Source organism: Sorex araneus, chromosome 2 (assembly GCF_027595985.1).
Source record: "Sorex araneus isolate mSorAra2 chromosome 2, mSorAra2.pri, whole genome shotgun sequence".
Taxonomy (NCBI): Eukaryota; Metazoa; Chordata; class Mammalia; order Eulipotyphla; family Soricidae; genus Sorex; species Sorex araneus.
The window spans coordinates 109,337,875-109,363,021 of record NC_073303.1 but is presented as its reverse complement, the minus strand read 5'-3'; the positions used below and the strand labels follow the sequence as shown (position 1 = coordinate 109,363,021).

General features: G+C 40.9%; 1 protein-coding gene across 4 annotated transcripts in view; it reads right to left on the bottom strand.

Moving 5' to 3' along the window:
• Window positions 1-25,147, bottom strand: part of SAMD12 (sterile alpha motif domain containing 12) — a 512,583-nt gene that overhangs the window by 290,692 nt on the left and 196,744 nt on the right. For all 4 annotated transcript variants that reach the window (XR_008628500.1, XM_055126157.1, XM_055126158.1 and 1 more), the window contains exon 3: window positions 20,336-20,465. Coding sequence is in view for 3 of the 4 variants with exons in the window: in XM_055126157.1 (XP_054982132.1) it covers window positions 20,336-20,465 (130 nt within the window). In the remaining variant the exon portion in view is untranslated. The remainder of the gene's footprint in view (window positions 1-20,335; window positions 20,466-25,147) is intronic.

Below are 25,147 nucleotides of genomic sequence, written 5' to 3'. Positions count from 1 at the left end.
GGGTCACACATGATGGTGCTCAGGGATTACTCCTGGTGAGCCAGAGGACCATATGTGGTACTGGGATCAAACTCAGGTTGGGCCTATAAAAAGCAAGTACCCTATGCACTGCACTGTCTCTCTGGCCCCTACATACCTAATTTCTAAAAGTTTCATTTTGGAGTCAGAGCAATAATAGCATTTGCCTTGCATGTGGCTGACCTGGGTTTGATTTCTGGCATTCCATATGCTTTCCTGAGCACTGCCTAGAGTAATTCTTAAGTGCAGAGCCAGGAGTAACCCCTGAGCATCGCTGGGTGTGATCCAAAAAGCCAAAAAAAAAAAAAGTAAAATTATTACCATAATGCCTGACTCTAGAAATATTTTCTATAGTAAACCTTTCCCCAATGTGATGATAACTACCTTATGGGCAAGAACTCACATCCTCTGAATTCTTCATACCATGCGTTACTAGAGAAATTTCTGGGAGTAGTCAATACCAAATACATATTTGGTAGATAAAACTATTTACCATAATCATCACTACTCAAAAATATGCTGGGCAAACATTTTGGAGCGCTAGGGAAACTAAAGCTGACTAGCAGGTTTTAGAGACGTAATAAGAGAACAGATGCACATCTTCTCTCCCACCCCACCCCTCTGCTCCAAAGTAGAACTGCTTTATCACAAAGTGAAAAAGCAATTAACCTTAATTTATGTGGAATTTTCAGTCATGCCACGATCCCAATCTATCAAATCATACCACGTTACATATCAAACTGACAATAATACAGTTAAGTATCAGTTCTATTATATGACCGTCCTTGTGTTACACTAGACCTTCAGTAAGGACAGGAATGGTATAACTCTGCAGGCTATAAAAAGCAGCTCCTGGAGAGTCTGTGGGCTTGCTCACGGCTCAGGGTGCGTGGTGCATCTAGAATGACTGCAGCAGAACAAATGCTGCTACTTTCGCTCTTTGACTTTTGATGTAAAAGTGAAAATTCAGATTGCTATAACAGGTACCTTGCACTAACAATTTTTCAATAATAATAATACTTTCTAGTATTATTCTGAAACCAGTATTAATGTAGGTATTTAGTAAAAGTGAAGCCATAGGGGGAATTTTTTAAAAAGCAGATAGCTGTATTCTTAAACCACACACACATTTTTATGTGTAGAGACTCACAACTGCATTTATATAATTCTTCATTATGCGCCAAGTGATTTCGAAGGTCTGCTTATGACGAAGCTTGTATACAGTCCACACACCACAGGTCAGTAGTAACTAATCCCATTGGTAAGGTGCTTATTTTAGAGAAAACCACAGTAGAGAGATTAAACCAACCTGGCCAAGTTCACACACCAAATAATCACTGAAGCACAGGACTGTGCTTTCTAGAATCTTTCCTAACTATCCAAGATCTAAAGCTTGTCAAAAGCAATGAAACAAAAGCACTTTAAGAGTCATATTGCCCTAAAGTTGACATGGGGAACTGAAAAATAAACATGAGGCTCTGAATGAAGAATATATGTCTAAACACAATGACCTGACATGACATTGTCAAGATTGCCTGAGGACTGTTGTCTTTCATCAAAACAGTACCACAGCATCTTAAATATAATCAGTCCCATGTGTGAGGGATGATTTAGTTTCTTTCATTATGACCATACTCTCGGTAGCTTGCTGGGCTCTCTGAAAAGGGCAGAGGAATTAAATCCAGGTCAGCCTCATGCAAGGCAAAGGCCCTACCCGCTGTGCTATTGCTCCAGCTCCACAATTACTACTTAAAATTATTATTTGAAGAAGGAATTCAACAGTTTTACTAGATTGCCAAAGAAGATCTATGACACCAAAAAAAAAAAAAAAAGACCAAGAACTCCAGCAGAGTACTAATGTATGCAATAGGTAAGGTGACAACAATTTCAAAGACCCATCATACTGTCACTACTGAAAAAAGGCAAATTATGACATGTAAATAGCTATTTATGACCTGGAAGAGCACAGAAACACAGTACATGATAGTCACTGCCAGTGAAGAACACAATGTATGTATACAGAAAATATCTCGCCGACACGGCAGAGTCTGGCAAGCTACCCATGGCGTATTTGATATGCCGGAAAACAGTAGCAACAAGTCTCACAATGGAAATGTTACTGGTGCCCGCTTGAGCAAATCTATGAGCAACGGGATGACAGTGACATTATCCCAAGACCATAAATGATGGCACCTAAAGGAAGAGCGTCATTGGTGCTCTTAGCAGATTGCTCTGAAAAGGGCATAATTCCCAGTTACCTATAAAGTTCAATACTGTAGTTTCTGCCCTATACCCTAGGCACTGTATGGATCACCACGTGACCTGACAGAAAGGGAGCACGTGACAGTGTATTAATTTTCTCCCAGGGATTAGAATAAAAGCCCAGCTGAAAGGAATCTCCAGTTTTGGTGATCTGACATTTCTCAAAACACACAAAACAAAAACCAAGCAGCATGATTAACAAAGTCATCAGTAAAAACTGGAATCAAATGGATACAGAAGTTAAAACACGAAAGGGGACTCCTAAACCACGTAAGATCATGCTGAATCAACTTAATTACATTATTCAAAATAAGAATCAAGACAAGTAACATTTTGGTGACATTTGCTTTAGTATCCTGTGACATTCTCCTAGGTTTTAGAGAAGTGGAGTAAAGAGAGATAGGAAGGAAAAGTTGGATCTTGAAAGTAACCACATTGAAAGGAACCAAGTTGGAGATTGAGTTTATGGCTACACAAAACTTTCATTCTGGATTTAGGAGTGGAAAATTACACTCCTTGGAAAGGTGGCCTGCCCATTTCAGGCCACCACTCTGATTACTTCTAAGGGAGGAAAGTTACTGAACTTTGCCTAAGAATGGGTCTCCTGTTCTCCCACTGCAATGTGACCTAGCTTTGAACATTCTCTGGTAATCCAAGAAGTTGTGTGCCCTTCTACAAAACTAGTTTAGCTCTGAGCCTCTGTTTATTGGTGCAAATAAAAGATTGGAGAGGGGTCCTGCTGTCCCAACTCTTATCTCATTGTAGTTAGCCCAGTGCATGGCCCACAGTGCACTCAATAAATGGGAAACAATTCACTAATTAGAGGCCAATAGTGACATTCTACAATATCATGGGAGTTCCTTCATGTCAGGCACTGTCTTATGCATCTCCCAGGTTTCAGCTCCTCTTACTACCCAACAAGTGGGCTCAGTCCTCAGATGCTCAGGTCCTCAGCAACTACACCTGCCACAAGTTGCTCAGAGAATTCACTTCCGCCCATCATGTTTCACAAGAATACTGAGAATTGCTATTTGCTAACTTTGAGCAGTTCCAGCACAGTTCATACATAACTGGTACATCAGTGTATCTTCTCGTAACCTGCAGTCCTAACAGTGCTTTACTGAGACTTTTACATGTAAAGACCTGCAAGTAACATTACACATTAACAAAGGTGTCAGCAGTTTACTAAAGCAGCACTTTGCTAAGTTTTCAAGTATGACCAGAATGTTCCTTTTGACTGGCATTGACAATTCTCATATCTCACAAATCTTGGCTTGGACTCTCTCACTGTGTGTTGCCAAGGAAAAGTAGAAGGGTGGAGGGATGTCTGGTGAGTTTGAGGGGCACTAGACAAAAATACAGGAAGTTTATTCTGGACCCTAGTTCTCCATTTCCTGGTGGTGAAATGTAGGCAGACCTACTCAGTCTGATTTTGGGGGAAGTCACACATCCAGTGCTAGGGATTGATCCAGCGACAGCTGAGTGCAAGGCAAGTGTCTTAATTCTTGCATAGTATCTTCAATGCTATCTCTTTAATCTTATGTTATTGAGTAACTTTTTTTCTCCCTTATTATTTATGTAATCTACAATGATGTTGGACTGGAGCGATAGCACAGTGGGTAGGGCAATTGCCTTGCACACGGCCGACCAAGGTTCGATTTCTCTGTCCCTCTCGGAAAGCCCGGCAAGCTGCCGAGAGTATCCCGCCTGCACGGCAGAACATGGCAAGCTACCCGTGCCATATTTGATATGCCAAAGACAGTAACGACAAGTCTCTCAATGGAGACATAACTGGTGCCTGATCGAGCAAATCGATGAACAACAGGACGACAGTGCTACAATGATCTTATCTTTCAATCTATACAGATATTATTAATTTGTGTCTTTTCCTCTGATTTTCTAGAGATTTATCATTTGTTTTTTCAAAGAACCAGAATTTTTAGATGAATGTTTATTTTTCTTAGATTTCTATTTGTTTTAGCTCTTGAGCCACACCCTGTGGTACTCCAGGCTTACTCATGGCTCTATTCTTTTATATATTTTTTAAAAATTATATCACCATGAAATATACAGTTAAAAAGCTGTTCATGATGGGGTGGGCTGGAGCGATAGCACAGCAGCAGGGCATTCGCCTTTCATGCAGCTGACCCGTGTTCAATTCCTCCGCCCCTCTCGGAGAGCCCGGCAAGCTACTGAGAGTATTGCGCCCACCCGGCAAAGCCTGGCAAGCTAACCATGGTGTATTTGATATGCCTAAATAGTAAGAATAAGTCTCACAATGAGAGACGTAACTGGTGCCTGCTCGAACAAATCAATGAGCAACAGTCCTGCTTTCCCTTTCTCCCTCCAGACTGTCTCTATTTTTAAGGTTTTTTTTTTCAATTAAAGCACCTTGAAATATAGTTACAAAGTGGTTCATGATTGGGCTTCAGTCATGCAATGTTCCAATACCCATCCCTCAACCAGTGTACATTTCTCACCATCAAAATCCCATTTCCCTCCCACCACCACCTTCTCCCCCAACCACCCTGCCTCTATGGCAGACACTTCTCTCTCTCTCTCTCTCTCTCTCTCTCTCTGTCACTATCTCTTTCCTTTAGGGCATTATGATTTGCAATAAGTATCCCTTACCTTCTTTCAGCACTCAGTTCTTGTCAAGAGCGATCATTTCCTACTATCATTGTCATAGTGGTCCTTTCCTGTACTAACTCCCACCATTCCACCCCACCACTTGCGGCAAGCTTCCAATCATGGACCCTTCCTCCTGACCCTCATTTCTACTTTCCTTGGATATTAGTCTCATACTATGTTTTGATTATATACCACAAATGAGGGCAATCATTCCATGTCTCCTTCTTTCCCTCTGACTCATTTCGCTCAGCATGATACTGTCCATGTCCATTCATTTATAAGCAAATTTTGTGACTTCATTTAAACTGATGACTACACAGTACTTCATTGTGTACCATAGTTGATCCAGTCATCTGTTCTCAGGCATGGGTTGTTTCCAGATTCTGGCTATTGTGAATACCGCTACAATGAACGTAGATTGCAGATGGGTTTTCTGCTGTGTTTTTGGACCCCTGAGGTATATTCCCAGGAACGATATTGCTGGATCCTATGGAAGCTTCATTTCTAGGTTTTTGAGGAATGCCAATATAGGTTTCCCAAAAATGCCAGAGCAGTCATTATTACCACTGACAATGAATGAGAGTTCCCTTTTCCCCATATCTGTGCCAGCACTGTTCGGGTTCTTTTTGATGTGTGCCAGTCTCTGTGAGATGATATTTCATTGTTGTTTTGATTTGCATCTCCCTGATGATTAGTGGTGTAGAGCATATCTTTCATGTGTGTTTTGGCCACTAGTATTTCTTCTTTGAGGAAGTTTCTGCTCATTTCTTCTCCCCAGTTTTTGACGGAGCTGAATGTTTTTTTCTTGTAATGGTCTATCAGTGCCTTATATAACTTTGACATTAACCTCTAGCAGATGAGTATTGGGTAAATAATTTTTTTTCCATTTTATAGGCTGTCTTTGTAAATTTTCACTGTTTCCTTTGAGGCGTAGAAGTTTCTTAGTTTAATGTAGTTCCATTTGTTTATCTTTGCTTCCACTTGCTTGTTCAGTGGTGTTTCATATTTGAAGATGCTTTTAGCTTCAATGTCATGGAGGGTTCTGCCTAAGTTTTCTCTATGTGCCTATGGATTCAGGTCTGATGGTGATGTCTTTAATCCATTTTGATCTGACTTTGTGCATGGCATTAGAAAGAGATCTGAGGTTTTTTTTTTTTTTTTTGACAGGTAGCTGCCCAATTTTCCGGTACCACTTGTTGAAGAGGCTTTCCTTACCCCACTTAAAATTTCTTATTCTTTTATCAAAGAGGTAATGATCATACATTTGGGAGTTTGTATCAGGATATTCAATTCTATTCCCTTGATCTGAGAGTCTGTGTAGATTCCAATACCATGCTGTTTTCATTACTACCACTTTGTAGTACAGTTTGAAGTTGGGGAAGGTGATGCCTCCCACCTCCTTTTCCCCAGCTTTAGCTATTCACGGAGCTTTTTTTGTTCCATATGAATTTCAGGAGTGTTTGATCTAATTCTCTGATTTATGCTATTTTCCTGCATATTTAATTTTAGTGTAACACGTTCTTTCCGAGGTTTCTTAATACGAAAGCTGAGTACATTATCCCTTCAGCTTAAGTGAGCCAAACCATAGTGCCTATAAAAGAGGAAACTAAGTCCACCTATAGTTCTGGTCAGCTGAGGCTCCTCTCCTCTGTACTTGTAGTTTTGATTGTAATCATCTCATAGAGGTAGTCAGTGGTAGAGAGCAACAGGGGGGGATGGGTCTGATTACGTGATTGCATAAAATATGATCTTTCTGTTCATTTGATGACAACTCCCATGGCACAAATGTTAAATAAATGCTGTATTAAGAATATAACTCTGTAGAGCAGAAGTTTCCTTATGCTAGTCACACAATGGTTCTGTTCTGTGATGAAAATGGAAGAAATGAGTGATTTATTAAAGTCCAACTCATTTTTTTGAGGGGTAGTGGTGGTGGTGAGGTGGGAAGGATAGTTTTTAATGAAAAAAATTCACATATATCATATGAAAATATCCTGGAAAAATCATAAATTTCTTTAGAAAACTATTCTGACATCTTCAGATCATTCCTCCACTGGAAATTGTACAAGCAGAACTTCAAACTCAATGTCTTTATCCATAACTACCAATGCTATAAATAATGGTTTTGTATTCTATCATCTTTAATCCTTGTGTGTGTGTTGGTGGGGGGGCGCTTTTGGTACGCATTCTGCAGTGCTCAGGGCTTACTCCTGGCTCTGTTTCAGTCAGGAATTACTCCTGCTGGTGCTTGGGGACCATATGGGATGCCAGGGATTGACACTGGATTGGCAGTGTGAAAGGCAAGTGCCTTATCTGCTGCACTTTAGCTCCAGCCCCTCATTTTAAATCTTGATGATCCTCTAACCAGAATTAAAAAATAAAGGTAACATTTCCACTTATCCTTTCATAAATAGTGTCATTTTAGAAAAATTGGAAAGCACATAATTAAAAACAAAACACTACTAACAGGGCTTGGTGCAGTCTGACCTTCTCACCAGCTTTATTGTCTGGCCCTTATAGAAAACTCAGATACAATTCATATATTTAAAGTGGTCAAGTAGATCATTTATGACAGAGATAAATCATTTTCATTACTACAGGAAGTTTGCTCCTCTTCACAATCACTCTTCCTTCCAGTCTCTCCCTTCACCACTATTCCAAACAACCCTTCCAATTGACATCACCATTCCAAGTGATAGCCCTGATCAGCTATCACTATCAGCTCATCTCGCCTGTTCTTGTATTTTGTACAATGGGACTAATTTTTTTTTCTAACTTCTTTCACTCAACACAATGCTGTTGTGCACATTATTCCTTTTCTTTCCAATAATGGTTTTAGTGTGACTATAACACAATTTGCTTATTCTATACTCAAATGGGTCTAAGGTTTGTTCAAAATTTTACCTATCCCAAGTAGAGCTCCTTTGGATATTGGTGGAATGAAATTTTTGTGAACATATATCTTCAATTCACAAGTAAATACCGCCAAGTGGAATTGCAGCATTGCTTAATAAGGTTCTGATTAACTAAGAAATTCAGTTTTTTAATCAGATGATATCTGATATTATACTGAGCAATGTACAAGAGATCCAGTTGCTATACATCTTCATTTATAAAGGTCATCTGAATTTTAATTATGCAACTCAACTGGATATTATTCACTGATATCTCACTGTTTTATTTTTATTTCCCTGATGACTATTTCTAAGCATATTTTCCTGTAACTATTTTCTATTTTTTAAAATCTTCTTTGAAAAGTGCCCAAATCTTTCATTCACTATCACTGGGTAGGTCTCAATCTAGCTAAGCAAGGCTCTGTGTTAAATATCCTGATTGTGCTCAAGATGTCAAGTGGGAGAGTTTTCTTGTGACATTAATTTTCTGATTAATTGGAAGAAAAAGCACTGATTTTCAGTTCACCCATCTTTTCCTTACTATAAGGCTTGAATGACAAAATCCAAGTCCCTTACATATCAGAGGTAAATAAGAAGTCTTCTGTACCTTACTAAATGATGACATAATTTATTCCGCTGTGGGAACAGCAACAGATTCAGCCTTAGGGAAAATAATACAGACACTTACCAAAAAACTAGATCTTCTATATGATCTATAAACTACACTTATTGTTTTTGGGTCCTAATTCTAAGGGCCCCAAAACTATTCAGAAAAGACATTTGCACATCTATGTTCACTGCAGCACTATTCACAATAGCCAGGATCTGGAAACAACCCAAGCTTCCAAGAACAGATGACTGGATAACGAAACCATGGCACATATACATAATAGAATACTACTCAGCATTGAGACAAAATCATGCAATTTTTCTGTACATGGATAGATGTGCATGGTGTCATGCTGAGTGTAATTCATTAGAAGGAGAGGAAAAGAAAGATACCTATCTCAGAAGTGGAATGTAAAGAAACCTAAAGAGGAATAACAAATGCTTAAAAGAAGAACTGAGAACTGGTCTTCAGTAGGAAGCTTACCACTGCAAGGGGCACAGGGGGACCCAGTGGGACCATGCTGGAGAGAAGCTGACTCTCTGGTCAAGTGTGTGGTAGTGTGCTTATGTTCTGGTATGGCACCCCACCGTTAATAGGTTGGTAAAACATGGTCTCTAAAATGAAATTTTAAAAAATATATTGCTTGAATGTGCTGAATCACACCAATGATAAAATACTGAATCAACTTTGCATTCCTATGCATGCCTGACCATGATATAATAACCCATTTGCATATTGGAAGATTCAGTTTATTTGCAATTTGTCAAATTAGTTCCATAGGAATATTGCTCTTCCAATATTAGCCCAGGTATTAGCACATTAGCCTGGTAACATCTTTGTCAAGCTTTGGAATCAGTTATTTTTGTCTCATGAGTTAGAAAGTGAAACCTTTCCTTAAATTACTTAAAGGATTTGTGTAAGTTTGGCTACCAATGATTTTATTTTTTCTTTCATTTTTTAGTTATTTTGATTTTTCACATGAATAGATTTTCAGAGACATAATATTTTGACTCCACACTTACCACCAGCATTAGAGTCCCTTAATCAATGTCTCTAGACCCCTTCTGAACCTATCCCCTTGGTAAACTCATTTAATAAATTACTGCGGCCTGGGTCACATATTTACGATAGTGCAAATGTTTATGGTTTTGATGCTCACTTTGAGCAAAGTGCCCAAGATCCTCAACAATATCCTTATGTTGCATTCAGGTTACAAATTCTTGACTTGTTTTCACTGAGAAAACTTCTATGCTTAGAGTTTTCTTTGTAGGAATTTTTGTTTGAAATTTTTTGTTTAAAAATTATTTATTGAAGTTTATTTAGAGAAACAGAAGGGAGAGGGAACAGAGAGAGAAAAGGAAGGGGGTCAGATGGGGAGAGAGACAAGGAGAGGAGAAATTGAAGGAAAGGGAAGAGGCGGGTGAGGAGAGCAAGGAGAGGGAAAGAGATGTTTAAGAGGAGAAGAACACAGGCTTCTCCAGAGGAGAAAAAGCCAATGAGTCCACAGCTCAGGCTGGGATGCAGTTGAATACCCAAGATGGATAGTCAGCCCTAAAGTTAAAAAAAAATAGAAAGAAAAAAGTATTTATTTCATAATGTGGAGGCAAAAAAAAAGTTGAGATGTGAGACCCCCAAATTTGTAGGTTTGGTTTATTAAAATATATGTGACTATTTACATTTTAAATATTTCTTGAGTCAGCCCTCCTACAGTTTTTAAGAGACCTGGCCATTTCATTTAAGATTACTAGCATAATTATTCATATTATTTTATTATCCTTCAATGATAAAAAATTTAGTGATATGCTTATGTTCACTGCTGGAATTTAAAAAAATCCTTTCAGAATAGTTAGGAATAACTTTGTTAGTCATTCAAAAAACTGACTTTTGTTAATTTTCTTTGTTACTTGTCTTTTATTCCACTGATCACACCTCTTACTCTGAGATTAGGGTGCGCTTCCTTTTTTAACTTCTTAAGGTATCACTGTATCACTGTCATCCCATTGTTCATCGATTTGCTCGAGCAGGCACCAGTAACGTCTCCATTCATCCCAGCCCTGAGATTTTAGCAGCATCTCCTTACTCTTAAGGTACTCTTAAGGTAAAATTTTAATTCTTTCAAATGTAGACAGTTAATGCCTTAAGTCTCCTCTGTTATATGGTAGCTACACATGAGTGCTGTTTTATCATTCAGTTCAAAATAGTTTCACATTTGTCTTGTGATTTTTTTTCCCCCTTAAACATTTGGTGCTTTAGGAATAAGATCTGGGCTTGCTCTGCCCAGCCTCTTCCTTGTGATTTGCCTGACTAGTGTAGTTTGCATCCTCCCATGTGGTGAAGGAGGCAGTGCCCAGTTTTGTCTGTGGCTGAAATGTCTAATGTGGAAGGAAACTATTCTTAGCAAATCACTTTCTCTGAAAACCTAAATGACATTCTTCAAAAAAAGCTTAATCAGGACAGGAGGTGATATTTTGATCTCTATTTGGTTTCCATTCACACTTCTCACTGAAAGGGGTATTTTTTTATAGACCCCATAAAACCTTGGATGACATTTAAGTCCTTTTCAACATTCTGAATAATGCCATTATTATTAAGAACGCTGAGAACTACAAAGGTGACATTTGTAAGCTTTCTATCGAAAGGGGTTAAAAACAAAGAACAAAGGCCATTATTGGAAAATTAACTTATGGGAAATAACTCTGCCCTTGTGATGTCAGAAATTTTACTGTAAAGACATAAAATACTGTTAAAATTCAATACTAAAATGTAGAGCAGTTCATAGAAAAGATAAATATAATGAAGGTTAAAGAAAAGCATATCACAGTATTTGAAAACCAATAGAGTTAAGAACATGTGCAAAAAAAAAATAAAAAAAAAAGAACATGTTCAGATGTAGGGTGGCAAGTAGCTGACACTACATTTGCCTCTACTGGGTTTTACTGGATTCTCTTTTTTTTTTTTTTTGCTTTTTGGGTCACACCCAGCGATGCTCAGGGGTTACTCCTGGCTTTGCACTCAGGAACTACTCCTGGCGGTGCTTGGGGGACCATATGGGATGCCGGGGATCGAACCCGGGTCGGCCGCGTGCAAGGCAAATGCCCTACCCGCTGTGCTATTGCTCCGGCCCCCCTACTGGATTCTCAACAGTTCATCATACTCCACTTCATTAGCACATGTCCACTCCATATCATACCAGTCACCAAGACTAACTCTAAGACTCGAAAGACAATAGCAGGAGGAGAAGGGGTGGAAAAGCACAGAATAACCTTATTAATTTTTCTGGTTTTGGAGCCACACCCAGCAGTGTTCAGGACTTACTCCTGGCTTTGCACTCAGGGATCAATCCTGACAAGGCTCTGCGGACCATATGGGGGGCTGAGGGTTGAACCCCAGTCAGGCACCTGCAAGACAAGTGCCCTACCTATTGTAGTATTTCTCCAGCCCCAGAGCATCAGGTTTTAAAGGAACATTGTTAACAAATCCACAGTCACAATCTAGAGGCCTGGAGAACATAACCCCTCCTCCCGCTTTATTCAACAGTGTAAGCAGAACTGCCAAATTTCAGACTGTTCCACATTAGTGGTATGTTCAGAAAGGGGTACTTAGGGGCAGTGTTGAAGCACAAAAAAATTCATCATCAACAAAAATGTTTTGCAAGAAATAACTGAGAAATCTGACCAAATAATACTAAGCATTTGGAATGGTGATTGCGGGGTCACCACTCTAGCAGACCCCTCAACATCCAACGTTGCCTGCTGCTCTTCCATGATGCAGATGAAAGAGAAACCTTTTTATACATTCAAAAGAGCTTCCAGAAACGTGTTGTGTTCTGGGGAGCTCTGAGTGCTTCACCCAGGAAAATAAGTCTTTAAAGTTGTCAGGGGAAATAGAACCCTCCATAGATGGGAGGATTCCAAGCTGAAGAGGTGGGTTGACTTTGGTATCCACCACAGGAGGAATACCAGGCAAAGCCAGTGGCTGAAATTGCCTCGAACCTGAAAAGATCCTTAACTGTGCAGAAAAGAGAATCGAAAGTTGCCTGTGAGCTTACACCTGGCCCCAGAAGAGCACCCTCATCAGCATTCCAAGCTGGCCCTCAGCACACAGAAAAAAAAGAATCTGGTGAGTCAAGGAAAATAGACAATTTTTTCTTTCCTTCAAGCCTAATCTGATGATTTAAATCCATCCATCCTAATGCCTCTCAGGTGTTCTAACCACCTTATGCCTTTTAAATACATTTCTGCTGGGAGTTAACACTACAGTTTCTCTTCTATTAGACACCTGCCACAAAACAGCAGGTGCTTTTTAGACAGTGAAATTTTCAGAAAGTCTAACAGAAAATTTGCAGAAGTTTTTGAATGCTGGTGGGTGAAAACCTAAATAGTGTGTGTGTGTGTGTGTGTGTGCTTCTGTGTGTACATAGTGTGTGTACATACACTGGAATACCACTTGGCTATCAGAAAGAACAAAATCATGCGATTTGCTGTCACCTGGATGGATCTGGAAATGATCAAGCCAAGTGAAGTAAGTCAGAGAGGGACAGATACAGAACAATCATTGTTGCATGAAGAAACACAGAAAGAGAATAACATGGCTGAAGACAGTGGAGTAAAAGAACTGGTCTACTGAGCGAAGCTTACTACAGAGAATGATGGGGAAGGGAACGAGCTAGTGTAGAGTGTGATACATTGTATGTATGAAACTCTATCATTAATGCTATTAATCATGTAAATCACAGTGCCAAAATAAATAAATAAATAAATAAATAAATATAACCACACACACACACACACACACGCACACACACAAACCCTTAAGTACAAAAGAATTTTGTAGGATTCGGAGAAACGAGGGCTAGTGTTTGCCTAGCACACAATGTCCTTCAAACAAAGGCCCCATGAACATGTCAGTAGACTGGAGCTAAGGGGTTAAAACAAAACTTTAAAACAAAATTAAAAAAACGGACTACCTACCAAGTTTAAGAATGACTGTCAAAAAAAGGTAAAACCTGGACTTTCAAACAAATACAAAAAATAAATACCTGGTAAGAAGTTAAAACCACTCCTGGAAGAATCCAAACAGGAGACCCACTAAACAACTAGGAAGAAGAAAATGGCAGTGTAAATGGTGGCTGAGGAAGTCAGACAACATTTACATGTCTATAGCCAGAACATTTTGTATTGATACCAGTTATCTACAATTTTGAGAGTCCTAAATAGTTCTGCAGAATCATAATTAGATAACCCCCAAGGATGGTGTGCTATTAAATTTGCCATTTTCTGTAGAAGCACATTTTTTCCCCCTCTACACAGGCCACTGATCAGCTTATTACTGTGCTAGTCTCCAAACCTGATCCAGGGTAAAACTCCATAAATAATTGCTAAACAGACATGTCTACTGTGTATCACGCCTCAAGTTTGGCCTTTCATAGGCACCACTAGATTCAAGTTTCTCAGCAATGCTCTAAGATAAATGTTATTCTCATTATGCTGATGTGCTATTAAACAAACTCATGTGCTATTATTATCACATGTTGGAGGCTAGGGGGAGAAGACAAGGGTGGCAGTCAACAATCAGAAAAGTCCGTCTTTTCTTCCCATTTAAGAAGTGTCCCTCTAATTTGCCATCATCTGTTTCTAAACCCAGAGATGTTTATGGTGACCTCAATGTAACATGCTTCCTCAGTGAACTCAACATTGGACATCTTTGCCCTAAAATAAAAAAAAAAGTCAATGGAACATGAGTCCCCAGGAGAACCTCGCCATAAACACATGCCACATAAACAGCTTTATTGCAGCCTTGCTGATTAGTGCAGGATTCTTCCAGCTCAGCTTCCCTTCACCCACTTAGATGCTCCTTTCCCAATTACCAGGCTAATACAAGTAGATGAATTCATTGCTGTTTATATGTGTTGTTCGCATGGAAATCAGCACCACGCCTGGGAGAGCAACAGCAGCCAGCCACATTCATTTCTATGATGACCATGAGTTCTGTTCACAGCTACCCAGTGAGGCAGTAACTTTCATCATCTCCACTTTGCATGTACCGGAAGCTGGCATGCACGCAGCAACCTCCACGGTCTCAGACTGCTAACATGCTGCTCTGGGCTGTGACCTGGTACACAGACCCACTATGCTGGCCTCTCCCCAAGTCCTTCTACTTTCTGAGCTGCCTGTTGAGCTTTGCTCCGCCATCAAATGTCTTCATTTTCTATGGAATTTCTTCACCCTCTTTATCACCACCTCCAGGGCTCGAGGATTCCCGCAAGCTTCTAGCACCACAGAGCGGGGTGCTGCAAGCTGATGCAAGTCCTCATTATCGCATTTCTTAGCTCTTGGCACCTCTGATCATTTGGACATTTCTCATGCACGAGTCAGCGAATAGAGGTAGAGAGCGGACATCTGAGGCCTCAGAGAGGTAATGGCCAAAGAGATGCGGATCATCTATTGATATGAATTCACTCCCGGGGTTCCCAACTTCCCAAGGGATTCTTTGCTTTCTTTTCTTGCCTGGAAGCAGGCTGTCTTTCAAATGCAACAAGAACGTGTGCTCTAGGTACCAGTGGATGATTTGACACTAATAACGGTGCAATACTACTCTAAGGAAGGTATTGATGGATGGTAACTTGGTGGTTTACCTGCATTAGTCCATTTTATCTTGGCAGTGATGCACTGAGACAGGTACTATTATGATCTCTGTTCCGGACATGAGGAGGTGAGGTTCAAGAACCTGCCCAGTGTACGCAGCTTATACAACAGCCCGAGAAGGTGAAATTTCCCCTCTCCGGGGTGTTTTATGGAGACTGGGTGTGTCACTAAAAAGCACCGTGATGACAGACTGAAACGTGGATCTCCCTCCCATGCCTTCTCTCATGCTGCTGAGCAGAAGGTCTTAGAACTGATGCCATTTACTCCATAACATTGAAGCAAGCAATCTCTGTTTCTGGGTATGTGCAGCTCACCTTCTTCAAAACCATAATAAATGTTTCCCCTTCCCCTCAAGGGCACCTCATAATTCCTATCCCTAATTACAAGATAACACTCCTTTCCCCTAGGATCAGGAAAAGACTTTGCCCTTAGAATTACCCAGGCATTAAGAAACATGATGTAGACATTTTCTGGTGAAAGCTACTATAATCTGCCAAATAATTACTAACTGATCGAGTATTGTTACAGGTGGAATATCTGACCTTGTATGAGATTTTCTTATACTCTTGCCCCCCTGTCCCAGTTTTATTTAAAAAAATCTTTTTGTTGCTGTTGTTGTTGCTCCACATCTGGCACTCAGGGATCATTCCTGGCAGTGCTCAGGGGAATAGATCAGATGCCAAGGATCAAACTTGCGTCAACTGAGTGCAAAGAAAGTGCCTTACCAGCTATGTGCGATCTCTCTCTCTCTCGATCTCTCTCTCTCTCTCTCTCTCTCTCTCTCTCCTTATCAAGAAAGTATTAAATTCTTTAAAACAATCATTATTGAGGTAACATGGGTTCCTGTTCCTGTTACATTACAGTAACAGTGCTGTTAAAAACATTATACAGCTTTTGGACCCGGCTGTGGAAGGAGCATGATGGAGGGGCCCGAGGGAGCGCCCTCGGACTCCAAGCAGCCCACTGAACTAATTCCGGCATGGGACCAGAGACCCCACGGCGTGCTGAAGCTGTGGGACCCGGGCATCCCCCAATTCTTTTAACCTGTCTCTCTCTCAACTCCTCCCTCCTGAGCACAGCGCAGGGGCCGAGGTTTTCCTGAGCGCAAAACGGAGACGCCGAGCCTCTCTCTAGGTTTCTCCATCTTATGAGCACCATAAAAGGGTAAAAGTTTGTAGTGATGTTATTTCTGGTTGTACTTTCCCTGGACTTTATACAGAAACCCAAAACCGCGCGGCCGCGGCAGCGGCCGCACGACTTAATGTCATCTTAGTATGAGCAATATGTAATGGTTCCTTTCTAATGGGGCGGACTTTTGTGGGAGATCCTAATAGTAAGTCTGTTGCTGAAATATTGAAGGCAATCAAAGTGGTAGCCATCTCACTAGACTGAACTAAGCTATATCCCCACGCCGGCTGAGAAGAAATTTTCTTCTTTCTCGGGAAGAAACGCGGTGTGTCATCAACTACAGTGTGATGTCCATTAAGCAAACAGACCTGGTGGCGTGGGAATGGGATATAAGGGGAAAAATTATGTACAAGGAACAGCGGGACGCTGGTGGAATCTCGAGCCAGAGCCGATACCAGCGCAAGACCTTCGGTTCCAGAGACTGCTTGCAGATACTCTACAAGTCTATCAACTAAGCCAGAGCCCCACGCCTGCTGATGACGGGAAATAACCATCCTTTTCGGTTTTTTTTTCCCTTGTCAGGCAGCGTGGCGATTACTAAAACAGGCGTGAACTCGGTGGCGCGGGGCAAGGGGGAAAAAGAAAAACTATGTAACAAACAGCGGGACTTAATATCTCTATATTCTTAGCAATGGAGAACTATCAAATGCCTCCTTGGCAATAGGACTGCTTTTCTTTTTTGGGGGAAACCCCAACAACGGTAGTGAGTTGTGTGTTGAAACATGGAATGTAATCGAAATAAGGCGTAAACGAAGTGAAACATATCATGTGCAAGGGTTGGGACTGGGGAGGTGGGAGGGGGCGGCAGGTATACTGGGGGGGTTGGTGATGGAAGATGGGCACTGGTGAAGTGAAGGGTGTTTGAGAACTGTATAACCGACATAATCCTGAGAACTATGTAACCCTCCACATGGTGATTCAATAAAATTAAAAAAAAAAACATTATACAGTGTGGTTAATGTTTTTATTAAATTTTTCTCTTTGGGGGGCTTTTGGGCCATAACTGGTTGTGCCCAGGGCTTATTTCTGGCTTGACGGTAATACTCATGGGACCATATGTTGTGCCAGGGATTTAAACCTGGTTTGTCTACATGAAAGGTAGGAACCCTGCCTACCTCCCCAGGTCTAGAATGCAGTTCTTTAATTCCTCCCTTAAGAACTTAAGAATGGGCCTGGAGAGAGCTTGTCACGCACATTGTTGACCTGGGTTTGATCTGTGGTGCTTCATATTGTCTTCAGAGCACTGCCAGGAATGATCCCTGAGCACAGAGACAGAAGCACAGCTGGGTGTGGCCAAAAATCAAAACAAACAATGAGATAAAATCTAAACACTTGGAATCCAAGCTACACTTCAACACTTCTTCCAAGATTTCAGGAATTTCATCCAGGAGAGTCACTACCTTGAGGACTCATGAGGGTCACGGTGCAGAAGAACATAAAGAACTATTTTCATAATGAATTGAGGTATTTTCACTCTTTTTTATCTTCGTATCTTGACTCTTTTCTTCCCCCCTCCCCCCAACTGCGGTGAAGACAGCTCTCAATGTTGACTCTTTTCTAAGTCATCTTAAGCTACACTGGGAATGGTTCCTTATTATTAATTCGATTGGCGGAAACCTATGATATTGTAGCTCAATTCTAAAAAATTTATTATTTTCTTTTAAAAAGATTTTTGTTACGTACAAATAAAATCTGTAAACTAGGCAAAGAAAAGTAATTTTGTTGACACACCCATCTGTACCCAAAGAATATACTTTGTACTTTTGGTAGCTTTTAGTGTAAGGTTTCTTAAGCTTTCTCCACTCTCATGATGTCTCACCCTTCCTCCCTCTCTTCATCTTACCCAGTGATGCTCAGGGCTTACTTCTGGTTCTTTGCTCAGGGAGCACTCTTGGTGGGACTTAGGGAACCATATGCAGTGCCAAAGATTGAACCATGTTCAGCTGTGTATAAGGGAAACACCCTAAACCCTGTAGTATCTCTCAGTTACTCATGATCCCTCTCTATTCAAGACATTTTTATGTGATAGTGAAGTATGCAGATATCTATCACTGTATCACTGTCATCCCGTTGCTCATCGATTTGCTTGAGTGGGCACCAGTAATGTCTCCATTGTGAAACTGTTGTTACTGTCTTTGGCATATCGAATATGCCACAGGTAGCTTGCCAGGCTCTCCAAGAGGGGCGGAGGAATCGAATCCACATTGTCCGCGTGCAAGGCAAATGCCCTACCTGCTGTGATATCACTCCAGCCCACAGATATCTATAGGTATATAAATAAGTATAAAAATCAAGCACTTACTACTAAAGGAAAAAAATTACTTTATTTTTTTTTGTGTGTGTGTGTATGTGAGGGGGAAGCACACCCAGCGCTTACTTCTGACTCTGTGTTCAAGGATCATTCTTGACTGTACTCAGGAGACTGTATGGGGTGCCAGGGATTGAACCTGGGTTAACTGTGTGCAATGCAAGTAGCGCTACCCACTATATCATTGCTTTGGCCTCAGAAAAAAAAGTATTTTAAAACAAATTTTAAAAGACTTTTCCACAATCTCCCAGTTGTATGATTCTCTATGGGGCCGTGATCCAGTTTAAGGAGTGAGGACCTAGTGAATGCACTTTGAAGACCACCTGCTCTCTGGAGGAGGGGTCTGCTCTTGATCTACAGATAAGTCACTAAAGTGCTAACATATATTCTAGCCTGCACAACAGGTTTTGAAGCAAGAGCACAGAATAAAGAGGTAGGATTTACCAAAATGGAAAATGCTTGACATCTGCAATGCTGAGCGACTCAACAACTTTCTCATTAGAGCAGGATTTCCCAAAGTGGGTGATTCTGCCACTCCCCCAAAGAACACTGAAGAGATCTAGAAGTCTTAGGTGCAACTGGGAAGCACTTTCTGTGGGTCTGCTCAAGGAAGACAGATCTCCACTGGGTGCTAAGTAATTTTTTTTTTTTTTTTGTAAATGTGGCAGTAGGCTAAGTTTGGGAATTCTGTATTAGTGTGTCAATTAGTGAAAAGGGAAAATCTGCACTAATATCTGGTTCTCTTGGCAATTCCCCCCACCCCAGAAGAGTTTTGCAACAGAAAGCATGTTCCTCAGTCCTCTGAGATAGACATGTCTTCAAAATATATGATATGGAGAATGCTTCCCAAATAAACATATCACCTGGGTGGTAGGCAAGAAGTATCTGAACATAACATTGGAACATCTGAAATAAATATTATTACCCTTTTTGATAAGAAGTAATAAGGGCTTACTTACCATACCACTAGGAATATCTACTCCCTTCTTCATATCCCATTCTGCAAATAGAGCCTAATTCTAGTTTTTCTTTTTTACAGTTGTACTGGACTGGAGCAATACCACAGTGGGTAGGGCGTTTGCCTTGCATGCGGTGGACCTGGAATCGATTTTTCTGTCCCTCTCGGAGAGTCCTGCAAGGTACCAAGTGTATCCAGCCCGCATGGCAGAGCCTGGCAAGCTACCTGTGGCATATTTGATATGCCAAAAACAGGAACAACAAATCTCACAATGGAGACGTTACTGGTGCCTGCTTGAGCAAATCGATGAGCAATGGGATGACAGTACTACAGTGAACAGTGCTACAATTGTACTGCCATTATACTGCTTGATTCAACAAGTAATACTCAAATACCGTGCAAAGAAATGGTGTCTTACTTTGTGCTTTGACTCAAGGCTAATGAATTCATGCTTTACTCCCTTTCTAGAAATCTCCTGTTTCAAAATCCACTTATAATATCTACTCTCTGAACCAACAACCAGGAGCAGTCGAAAGTCGTTCTATTTTCTATTCTCTAGAATTTTCTTTAGAATCCCTTAAGCTCTTACCCCGATTCCCACACTTTGACACTGGACACTCAAGATCAACATTGTCAATTTGCGATCACTTATGCTTGCTAAGTAGCAGAGGTCACACAGACCTGGCATGTATCAGCTCTGTTCAAATAAACCCATGCCAGAAATGTCTGCGGGAAGGTGCCATTTACGGGAAGAGTGTGGGAAAGGCCATCAGGATGGCGAAAGGGAAGGGGGTGGAATATTTTGGGTACTGCATACTTTACCAGTTATGTCATGCTGTTTGAATGCCTCACTGTAGATCTGATACTGATTCGGACAATGTTTCTTCAACCACTTGCAGACATCCTGCTGGGTCCACAGAGCCACTGGCTTTGACAGCTTCACTGCAGCAGACTATAAATAAAGGAGGAAAAGGTTTGTTCATGTCAGCCCCAAACCTACAAAGGCATCAGTGTGAAAATTCCTAGCGAATGGTCGATCTTACGGGTGGGATTCTCCTTGATACCTGGCTCTAGTTCTCATCCTACCCTCTAGGAACCTTTTCCGTGCCTTTGACAACTGGAACGAACGATCCACAGAACCGCAGGGAAACCAGACCTATTCCCCAGCTCTATCTGCTGGGAAAAATCCACAGGAAGAAGTGTTTTCTGTAGCAAGGTAATTGGGTGGCTAAATAATTGATTGCAATCTGGGGGTCAAAGAGTGACCCCAACGTGCGTTTCTTTGTGTTTCCAGAAAGTGTCTCAAACTCTCTAGGGCACTCAGTGACAGTATAGCAAATCCCTGGGCCCTAGATTTTAAAAATCAGTGCCTGTCACAAAGGCAGGCTGGGGGTTGGGTGAGAAACTGGGAATGTTGGTGGAGGGAGCTGACACTGGTGACGGGACTGGTGCTGGGACACTGTCCGCCTGAAGCTCAAACATGAATCACTGAATCACTTTGTAAATCATGGTGCCTTAATGAACACCAAAATCAAAGCTATAGGGCCCGCAGGTGCTCAGATTGAGTTTAGGTTTGAGTCTCGCTGTTGCAGGACCGAGGTAGCTGTCTGGAGTAGTTGGCACAGGACATCACTGGGCTTAGTGTGTGTGTGTGTGGGGGGGGTGTTCTAAAGTTCAGGAATTAGCCCTGCCATAATGGAGAAGCAAAATGTCATTCCACCAGTGCATGGGAAATGGTAACTAGACACTGGGTTAACTTGACTTTATAGAGATGTCAACTAGCCAAGGTTTCCCATTGCTCACTGCACCTTCCAGGAAGGGTTTCTGACAAACACAAACAGAGATGTAGAGGATTCAAATTTTGAAAAGTGGCATGGAAAAATGCGTTTGTTTATTAACACTGATCAATGAGGCCGGAATCTTAGTGTCCCTCATGGATCCCAAAACTTGGCTGAAGTTTAACAAAAGTCAATATGCCAATAATTTACATTAATTTATATTAGCATTTACTAATAAAGACTAGGATACTGGTAGTTCTTTAAGGGATCTGGCCCCAAATATTAAAGACTATCACCTAAATAATCTTCACTTCTCTTTTGCTCTTTCAGATTAAGACAACATGAGAAGCTCAAATTTACTCAATCATTCAACACCTAATGCTGCTAATATCTTTTTGTTGTTGTTGTTGTTTTTAAAAATAGAACTGGTATTCAGCTTCAGAAACTTCATTGCAAAAACAATATATCTGGCATATATTAATGGCTATATTACTTTTATTATGTTTAAGGTTACCTTTATTTTATGGCATATAAATCATAGCAAAAACCATTTTTATGTTCTGTAGTGATATCTGGGTTTCCTTTTAAAACAAATTGAAGGGGGGAAAAAGTAGGCCAATCTTATAAAAGTGTAAAAAAACTTGTGGTGCAGAATAGTGAATGTTACATGACAGTGATTTAGTTTAACAGTGCTGAGATTTTAATTTTATATTGCGGGGACCTTTCAAGCACGGGTCAGGAGATCCAGGGGTCCAAACAGTAACTTTTTTGTTTTGTTTTTGGGGTCCGCACTTGTCAATTCTCAAGAGTTACTCCTGGTTTTGCACCTAGGAATCACTCCTGGTGAGCTCAGGGGACCAGATGGATGCAAGGGATTGAATCTGGGTTTGCCACACACAAGGAAAGTGCTTGACCTGCTGTACTGACTCTCCAGCCCCTTAACAGCAATTCCTGGCCAACCAGGATGGTGGTTCAGTGCAGAGACCTGTGGATATGGTGGAGCTGGGAATGCCTGGGATTCCCAGAAGAACTGTGGGCGTTCAAGGCCACACCCAGAGGTACTCAGTATTCTCCAGAGCTACACCCCGTTATTCTCAGGCAACTATGTGGTGTTAAGAATCAAACCCAGGTCAGAAACTTACTAGTCATGTGCCCTAACTACTATGCTATGCCCCCAATGCCTCAGATGTTATTTTTAAAATATTTTTTACTGCGGCTGGAGCAATAGCACAGCAGGTAGGGCATTTGCCTTGCATGCAGCTGACCTGGGTTTGATACCCAGCATCCCATGTGGTCCCCTGAACACCACCAGGAGTGATTCCTGAGTGCATGAGCCAGGAGTAACCCCTGTGCAATGCTAGGTGAGACCCAAAAACCAAAAAAAAAAAAAGTTTTCACTTTGTGCTCGATTCGGCAACACATATACTAAAATTGTAACAATACAGAGATGCACATTTCAAGCATTTAAAAAATCTAATTAGTTGCCATTGGACACTTGGTGATTTCTTCATCAAAGGATATTTTTTATTACTATGTTTCCAATTGTATTATTTATTGAGTCATCCTTTTCAAATTAATTACAAGAAAATATTCTTATTTTACCTCTTGTGTAATATTTTCTTTCACTTTTACTGAGATACTACATTTTTTACATGGTTTCACATTTGCAGAAATACACTATCTTCATTCACTGTGACTGGCATTTCTTCACTATTTTTAATGCTGAGTTTTCCTATCCTTTATTTTGGCAGAATCTGTGATGTTTTGGTATACAGAATTCACCTATGGGGATATTATAAGAGACAAAGCTTTTGCCTAGCTCAGTCTCTCTGGTACTCAAATCAGAATCCAGTCACCATGCTCTTAAGAAATCTATACCACATGGAAAATACCATGTGTAAAAATATTTGCCAGTTTCCTAATAAAAGCCTTGACTTACAGCACCACTAATCATCAACAAATGAATGTAAACCAGCTTCAGATTTTTTCAGTCATTAGACCCTAGCTCTTTCAGTTGAATCCTCCAGATAAGACAAAGAGACAAGCCATTCTTGTTGTAGTCTAAGTTCCTGATCAGCATCTTGCGTCACAGAGCATTGGTAGAATTTAGCTTGCAATCCTCAGTAACTAGAGCAATGCTGTATATGCTTGGTCAGAATAGGAACTGTCATAATTATAGATGCTTGATACCACCACAAAGAATAAGTGAGTGAATGAAGTGAATTCTCACGGACTCTTCTCACACTATGTCGTTGCTATTAAGTCTACAGTGAATTGCAAGTCTAGCCCACATGCTTCATAATCAAACTTATCTGCATCTTTTTTCTACTTGTCATTGCCGAGTTCACTGTTGCCTTGTAATTATTTCCCTCTAACCAATGAGTGCAAACATTATCACTGCTTCTCAGTTTTCATGGAAGATTAGGGAAGACTCTTCAGAAGAATGGTGAAAATCAGTAAATGTTTTGTTTAGTTGTATTTCTTTTTGGCATTTGCTACTTCTTTTCTTTTGCATGACTAGGAAATTAGAGTTTTTGCTCTTTTAGCTAGAAATACATTCACCACCAGGTTTCACAAGTCAGCACCTCTGAATCTGGCTCATTCCTGCTCTAAAAATGTTGCTTCAGATGAGCTGAACAAGTTCATAGCTGACACATCATTACCCCGAAACCCCTTGCAGGTTTCTTGCAAGTAAAGCTAATCACATCTTCTGAAAACACCCATAAACCAGTCACATCAGGTTGTAAATTAGTAAGGAAAAGGCACCAGCATAAAGTTGCTTAAATATCGGTGTACTAAAATTCCTGAAAAACCTGTCCTTAACTTACTTCCTAGGAAAACAGAGGACAATGAACACAAGACAAGTCCAGTCCATTACAGACTTAGGTGGCGATGAGCACAAACACACCAAGAAAATTTGGAAAGCATCTGCAGCAGCCCATGCTGGATGCATAGGCCATAAATTTTCCACTGGGTATGTTCTGTGACAAGTACTCAAGGTAATAAGTCACCTTATTAATACACATCCGGACCTGTGGAGAGGGGCCTCGAGCATGGCTGTAGCTAGGTTCCCGTGGTCTTCGGCTGCTGGGAGCACTGCTCGGGGTAGGGAAGGAAGCTGGAGCCCATCCCCTCCGAGGGGTCCCAGGGAAGACAGCCAGGCATGCAGGCAAGAGACTCTCTCCACAGGTCTGGACAGGCCTCACACATGAAGGTACCGGCAGAGGAACCCACGTGTGTGTAATCCCATCAACGGCCAACACCAGAGACTTAAAAGCAAGCTCCCGGAAGAGAGTGATGCAGAGAGTGATGCGATATCTTGTAGCCTACTTCTCCCTCTGAGAGAAACTGACAAGCTTCTGAGAGTTTCCTGCCCACATGGGACAGCCTTGCAAGCTTCCCATGGTGTATTCATATGCTAAATCGAGTAACAAGCTGGATCTCATTCCCCTGACCCTGAAAGAGCCCCCAGTGCGACATCATTAGGAGGGCCAAGTAGAGAGAGACTTCTAAGATCTCAGGGAAAGGATAAATGAGAGGTTACTGAGCCCACTGGAGAAATCGACGATTAACGGGATTTCGTGATCATGACTGTGATTAATACACATACTAAAGACTGATATGCGATCACTTGCTTGAATGTCAGTTAAAGCTGTAGGCACAGACTTCCAAACCCCGTGAACCCAGAGGCTTCTATCTCGATGAACTCTGGTCTAATAGCCTGAAAAAGGATCATGATTTCTACCACAAATAAGCTGTACTTATTATTCAGTCAGGGATTCTTAATAAAATAGTGAGATGAACATTATCCTATTTATTAGATGATTTTTAAGTCTTCACTTTATTAGCACTGTCA